This window comes from Varroa destructor, unplaced genomic scaffold (assembly GCF_002443255.2).
Source record: "Varroa destructor unplaced genomic scaffold, Vdes_3.0 BEIS01000007.1, whole genome shotgun sequence".
NCBI lineage: Eukaryota > Metazoa > Arthropoda > Arachnida > Mesostigmata > Varroidae > Varroa > Varroa destructor.
In genome coordinates, this window is record NW_019211460.1 from 38,559,194 (window position 1) to 38,566,843 (window position 7,650).

General features: G+C 43.0%; 2 protein-coding genes across 4 annotated transcripts in view; both read right to left on the reverse strand.

Annotated features, from left to right (window-relative positions):
• dsx-c73A (doublesex cognate 73A) overlaps positions 1-7,650 on the reverse strand; it is an 86,028-nt gene that overhangs the window by 42,906 nt on the left and 35,472 nt on the right. The window lies entirely within an intron of this gene.
• On the reverse strand, positions 1,287-3,475 carry LOC111254356 (uncharacterized). The gene is made up of 2 exons (XM_022815100.2): positions 3,274-3,475; positions 1,287-3,102 (listed from the first exon to the last, which is right to left on the reverse strand). Exons 1-2 carry the CDS (start codon positions 3,360-3,362, stop codon positions 2,820-2,822), a joined length of 372 nt encoding a protein of 123 aa, XP_022670835.2. The 5' UTR covers positions 3,363-3,475; the 3' UTR covers positions 1,287-2,819.

Genomic DNA, 7,650 nt, shown 5'->3' on the forward strand with positions numbered 1-7,650 from the left:
CCATTTATTTGCTTAGTTAGAATTTTAACTTGAATTTTGCTGTAAATCATTTACATGTATTTGCTTAGTTAGAATTTTAGCTTATTATCAGTGCTTTAGTATGAACATTTCTGTGACCAACTTGTTTTTTTTTAAAGATAATGAATGTTGTCCGTTTTTCATTACTCCCGTCATCTTTACAGTTGTCCAGTGATAGTTAGATTTGCTCAGAGGCTATTGGCACTTTGACCTAAAGTCATCGTATAAGTTCTACCCTTTCAAAGGGGAGTTCTCCCCTTCTTCACGTGCTATGTTCATAATCAGATCTGCAACGGCCGTACACTCATCATCGCTGCTTCAGTTATTTTACCGCTTGATCTGACTGTGTATACACATTTTCTTGTTTTTCATGTCTTGTTTTCCTGTTTTTGACACATGTCGAGGAAATTATATGGTTTCCCCCCATTTTGTCCCACCCAATCCCCCCCTGCATTCCCAGCTACCGTTACAACGAGTAATTACAACAACAAGTATTTGAATAATATGAATCGCAATAATAACTATTGAAATGGCTATTGCCATAATGCGTTCAAAGATCGAAGAAAAATAATCTTATATGTATATAGATGATTTTTCCGTCCCCCTTCCTATAGCATCGTCTTCTATTCTATATATATATATATATATATATATATATACGCGCGTAGTGTGTGTGTGTGTGTGGCTGTTGATGACCAGTCATGTTATTCCTTTGTTTTTTTTTTTGCTGTATGATACGAATCTCATTTTATCTGTAGTAGCACTATTAGCACATGCCCGTTCCTCGGAGTTTTCGCGCCGTTACTTCGAGCTACAGGTGTAAGCCAATCCGAGCGATGGATAATCGCGCTTCCTGGCGCGTTCATAAATATGCTCGCTGCTAGTCTTCACACATACAGGCGATGAAGGTGTCTCTTCGTCTCTAGGAACCAAAAGGCAGATAAGATACAGCATCTTCGTGTATGGTATTCCAGAATAAATGAATCTTTTTGTCTTTCAACATTTTATCTATGTTTTGTAGAAATATTTTGCAGAAGCACTGCCGTTTTGAGGATGTAACGAATTGAACGAACGACGTAACGGTACGAAAATCCGTTGGTCATTTGTCTCAGTTTTGGAGAACGTGCTAGTCACCAACGGTAGTGCAAAGGCTTGCCAAGATGGCTGACACCCTCACTCGGAACAACAAACAAGCTTGTTAAACTCAAATTAGACGATGCTCGTTATTGAATCGTATAATGAATAGTTAATAATGAACACACTGCGTCGAGCTGAACATGTTCTAGACCGTTTATCGTTTTCATGTAGTACCAGTTTTCGCCGAGAGGGACGTCAGCTTCCATATCTAATCACCGCTAACTTGGGTCTAAACAATACTCTGTTATGTTTTCTGCAATGTCTCTACGTACAGGATGTTGCTACCTTCTTTTAATGGTTAATTTGCCCATGTACAGCGCCTGGCTCAGTGGCCACCAACGGATGAGGACGTCACACAACCCAATAATACAAAAAACAAAAATGGTTCATTCAAAAATAATACACAATAGTATCTTATTTTCTGTATAGGAATATGATTTGTTTTCAGCTATTCGTACTCATTCATCGATCGTGTTGTTTCCTTCACTTGTGAAATACGGTCATTTGATTGTGGTCAGTCATAATTGTGTATTTCCCATAATCCCCTCTGCTTGGACTAGCACTAACCGCTCGTCCGCGTAGGCCACACGTGAGATGTGGCACTAAAAGCGCGACACGCCATCGTTTGCTATAGCACTATATACTATACAAGACATTAAATGGTGGTAGTGATGATGAGAGAGTTAGGAAGTTGTATTGAATAGCGCAGAGCTATTAAATAAGTCGCTGGTAGTCGTAGGCCATCGACTGCAGGCCGACCGATCTGTCGCTGTGTTGTTCCAATATGCAGCCGTAGTATTAGTAAAATATGAATTTGTTCCTGATACTCGAGCTATTGCTGGCCGCTCCGTGGCGGTGTCCGCTGCTTAGTCGTAGATGCAGTAGGGGCGAGTGCCCGGCCCAGGAACCTCCTGAGTGACATCGTCACGACTCCAGTCTGTTAGCGGACTTTCAACGGGACTCTCCGATGGGCTCGTACTAACGCTACCGCTTCTGCCGAGATCTAGTGAGCGTCCTCGGCCGCGCAACTTTTTCGGCAAATAGGCCGGTATAAGCGGCCTATTGGTCTTTCTGTTTACGCTATTAAAGTTTGTTGCAGTTATGCTACCACCGCTGTTTTTGTTGCCGTTGGTAATGATCGTATCGTTGTCAATTTCGTTGTTGTTAGCGCCACCGTTGTGCAGTGCTGCGGCACCAACCAGCACCGACTCCTTCTGATTGCAGAAATCAGAAGGCAAGGGCATGCGATTGTCACTATTGTTGTCCTGTTGGGTTTGCAAAAAGCGACGCAGTTTCTTGTACGGCCGAACTAACTCTGGCGAGACTGGCTGTGATTCTGCTGAACTAACGATACCATCAGCTAATGGCTGTGTGAACCGATCCATTTCGACGCCATCGATCACGATCGGGCCTCGCTGCATAACCTCGTCATTTGTTGATGACAACGTCATCTTCCTCAATTCTGTCATTATCCTTTTTGAAGCGACTGCATCGGTATTCGGTTGGACTTCTGGTATAGCTATTGTTGTTGGTGTTGTTGTTGTTATCTCTGATTTTGCTGGGAACTGTATGGCTGCTGTTAGGGTCATTGTTGCTGAGGTACGTGCTGCTGCTGCTTCGAATTCTAAATCTGACGATTGTATCTCCACCGAGTTAAGTGTAAGTCACCTCTCCGAGTTGAAGGCGTCTGAGCTGCTGTTCTCACTGCTGTGCTTTCGGCGCGCCTTGGCCAGCTGACAGAGCGTTTCGAGGGTAATGGGCGCTCGACTGCTGTTCTCTACAGACTTCCCCGTACCATTACCCCCGTTACTCAGGTTCACATTGGTGTTGTTGCTGCTGGCTCCATTACTGCTACCGTCCGTAACAGCAAGACGGGTAAGGGCGCAGCCTTCCGTGTGTGCGTCCTCAGCGGAGTCATCCACACGACCACCGCATTTGGCACACAATCTGAAAAAAGGAAACGTATGGTCGTCAGTAATGTGCTACATCGTAGTCGATCGAAAGACCATAACCAACCGCGCAGCAATATATATATATATATAAACTGAAGTCTCATAAATGTGAACTATTCGTTTACTCGAATACAGAGAACAGTGAGGGTGTTATTCTGTTACTTACTTGAAAAGAGATTCTAGCTGCTCCCATGGCAGCTCATATTCGCTAGCGCCGGTTCTCACTATTATGGACACAGGCTGGTCCTGATCCATGAGGCTGACGTCGCCTGCATCGTCGAGTACAACAGGCGAAGAGGATGAGGTGCGCGGCGTTGCCGGAGCCGACGCGGGTGGTGAGGCGGGAACCTCAATTGGGGACGACGCCCCACTCGAAATGGTTTACAGCAAAGCTCAAGTTAAAATCAGGCTGTCTCAATTAAAACAGACCGAACTATCGAAAGCTGGAGAAAAACAGATGCTTTCACCTAGACGCAATGACAACAAAACAATGTGGGATTTATAGACACAATGTCCTTTCCGACCGGTTAATTACTCAGCGAACCGGCATATAAACTGTTGGATTCGGTTTGTCTGCCGTCTAACAATTTAACAAAAAGAACTACAAAACAAGATAGTTTCATGCGTTCTGGCCTCTCAAAAAAAAAGTATATATATATATATATATATATTTAGGATTGATATTGATGCCTTCTTTGCTCAAAGAAAGCCCAACGTCACCTTTTCTTTTCAATTTCACTGTTTGGTGGCAACAAAGGCAACAAATATGAATACAACTGAGAACAACACAAGAGCGTCGAGATCGACAACAATAACAATCGTAATTAATACAGAGTATAGTGGCATCACAGGCAATGCCAGCTGCCCATAGAGACAGTGATACTGTGACAGATTCCGCAGAGAACAAATTTCGAAGCAAATGCAATTGGCTGATAATTGTGGGGGGGGGGGGGGGAAAAAACGGTCAGCATGAAAAAACATCAACAGATGCAAAAGGAATACAACATCGAAGCAGATACTCCCAAAGCACGACAGGCGAACGCACTTCGCGAATATTGCGAAGGTATTCGATCATTACACGATAGTGATAAAGGCGGGCTCGTCACGACATAACGGTGGGCCCTTCGTAGAGGATACGTGCGAAGTTGACGAAGGAAGGCTTTTCTCTAATAAAAAGAAACGAAGCCTTGACCTTGATTAAAAACAAGCTGTAAGACAATAAGAATGGCGCTAGTGAAAACCGGGCGTTACCGGAGAACGTGCACCGTTCCCTGGTGGCAAGGATGACTACGAGCGGACCAGAACGTAGAATTAATACTGAACGGTGTGTGTATAATGAGACGGAAAGCTATGGCAGGCAGAAAGTGAGAATGACTAATAAACTATAGGATGACTAACAAACGATATAGTTTGACGACGAGTCGAAAGTATCTGTTTGTGTGTAATTGAAGGCAGTGTTAAGCTCGAGGTAGAGTAAAGTGAAAGAGGTGAAGTCAGACGACGTGAATCTCAAGGCATTTGAAGTGTACTGCTGTGATATCTACCCGAACCATGGTAAGGCTGAGGAGATAGTTCGTCAGTGAATGATAGAGAGAAAAGGAAAGAGGGGCAAGAGTGTGCGTGTGATACAGATTGAGGGATGTTTATTTCCCGTATATACTTTAGCAAGCGACCATTATCTACGTGTCCCGTTTACGTCGCATATCATCCATTCTGTGACTTTTTGTGATGATGGTCAGATAGTAAAATTGTTGCTATCCAGTGACAGCATCGGGCTAAGCTTACCGGTACGGTGCGTGTTCATTTTGGATGTTGTTGGCTCCCTGCGTGAAGTGAGATTAACGATCGCATACTCAAAATGTTTGCGTTTTGTCTACGCATCGATATCCGTACCCGTACTATATAAAGACATGAGATTTCTATCGAATGTTGATTGTAACGGTGAGCGTTCTATGAGCTCAAGAGAAAGAGAGACGTTTGTTGACACTGGGATAAGCTAGCATCTTGTGAATGGTCGTATGCACCTCGAATATTCCTTAGTAGCGACCGTATTAAATCTGGTACTCGACAAATCAGTATATCTAATGGATTTACAATAGTATCCATTAGATCAGATAACTATAACCATTTTGTTGGTTGGTTAAAGGGATCTGCCTAGAGTAGTCCGAGCCAATTGAAGCGGCCAAGACCAGCATATACTTGTTCTGTGGGAGTGTCGCTTGCCGACAATGAAATCGCTGACATTTGGTCTTACATCAAATAGCATCATTGGAATTTTGAATAGTGAACTCTAGAAGAAACTACTCAATGATAGTGAGCGACAATGGAAACCAACCTGCAATGGCCCGGCAATGTATGCCCGATACGAATGATGACGCGTCGTTCAGCGTTGCTAGGTGAAAGAGGTACGACTTGCGGGAAAATAATTATGACTCGAACATAAACACACGCAGAGTACTTACGGAAAGCATTCACAGTCTACATAAACTCATTGCCGGTTACTATATATTATAGAGGCAATGATATTGAACGGGTTTCAATTCCAGAACGAAGAACAAAGACAACTACAAAGCCTAAAAAGACTTGCTAGAACTAATAACCGTTACCCACACACACACACACACACACACACACACACACACACACACACACACACACACACACACACACACACACACACACACACACACACACACACACACACACACACACACACACACACACACACACACACACACACACACACACACACACACACACACACACACACACACACACACACACACACACACACACACACACACACACACACACACACACACACACACACACACACACACACACACACACACACACAAACACACACGCATATATATACATATATAATGGTTATTAGTGTATGTAAAATATCATCCATCCAATGGTCTCGTCTGTAGATACTTAACGTAAAACATCAAACAATCAGCTTGCTACTTATATACAAGTACGTATATATGAACATAAATATATATATATATTATATAAATATGATACACCCATACATAAAAGCGGGCATATTTCTTCTGTATGAAATGCAGTCTCTCTCGTAAAAGCGCGGAACGCTTCACGGCTCTAGGTATGCCATACAGAGTAGGCGGCAGATGGGCGAATAGACCTGATGTGTTTGCCTGAAGAGGAAGAGGCAAAGTACCGTCGTTTGTACAGATGAAAAGGAGTACTTATAATTGCGAAGGCTGATGACTATGAGAGATTGTTGAGGCAAGCAACTTGTTTGATCTCTTTGGCATTTGAGCGCGATGGACTCGGGGGCACGGTCGTGTGTGTAACAAGATGCGAGACAGGGTACACGGTGGCCGTAAGACATCACTGACAAGACGAGTCGTGGTAAGGTTTAGCAACAAAATACCTTATAAATGTACACAACGTAATCGATGAACAGATTTTTCTATGAAGAACAAACAACATGGTAAATTGCCACAACCTTGAACAGTGAAAACGTCCAGACGCAACAGAGGAACGCGTTAGTAATTCGGCATAAATCATAATAGTTCGTAGTTTGTACGTTGAGCGTTGCATCGAATCTTTTTAGCAGTCTGATTATGATACTGGTGATAATGACTACAATCATATTGTTGCCATGTGTATATCGGTGCCTCTAGCATGTGTCCATGGTCGATACATGCATTAACATTCGTGTGTACGAGTCCCTGTATTAATTATGCCGATACAGTGTTATTATATTATTTATATATACACACACACACACACACACACGGGAACAGGACATAAACATGCAGACGTCAAAGGAAATACTCACTGACACTTGAATCCAATTCGAATAGATTGCTACCAGTAAAAACAACAATATGCTTATAAAACATCAGCAAGTCAATAGATAACGGTAATGACAATGGTAATAGACAATGGAGGAAAACACGTAGTCGGTGCACTGGGAAGGCGAGGGGAAACAATTGCGAAACGGTGAGAGAGATGATGAAGAGCATAATTACTTCAAATAATTATAAGAACGAAAACAATGAGCGTAGCGAAAAATACGACGACAGATAATAACGTAACTGCAGCATCGATCAACACGCGCATTCGGAGATCCGTAAACAAATTGACGGGAATCATATACTGAGCTGAACACACTACAACGTCATAGATAACATATGTCGATAGCAACAGCGACACTACCACGATCCTAGCCACAATCACCGCACATGTAGTACTACAGTAAGTGCGATACCTTGTCGTCGTGTTATTTTTGGTTGCCCAATTGTTCACCCTGTGACCCGTTGCTCTACTATCCTTCCCCTCTGTGTCATAAAAACCACGGTACATTTAGGCTTTGTAAGTAACCTTTCGCCACTTCCAATATTACGACACGAACAACTACAACTTATACCGTTATATTACTAGATTCTATGGAAAGCGTCAAGATGACGCGTCCGTTCATTCGAACCACCGCTGAGTCCTTCTCGAGCGCGACTATCGCGACACAGGGGTCAGTTGTACATAAGCATAATAATATGACCTATAT

Excerpts from the sequence above, each read along its gene's own strand:
- LOC111254356 (XM_022815100.2), bottom strand. The coding sequence starts at position 3,362 with ATGGATCAGGACCAGCCTGTGTCCATAATAGTGAGAACCGGCGCTAGC. Across the intron at positions 3,103-3,273 it reads CAGCTAGAATCTCTTTTCAA|ATTGTGTGCCAAATGCGGTG; the intron begins GTAAGTAACAGA and ends TCCTTTTTTCAG.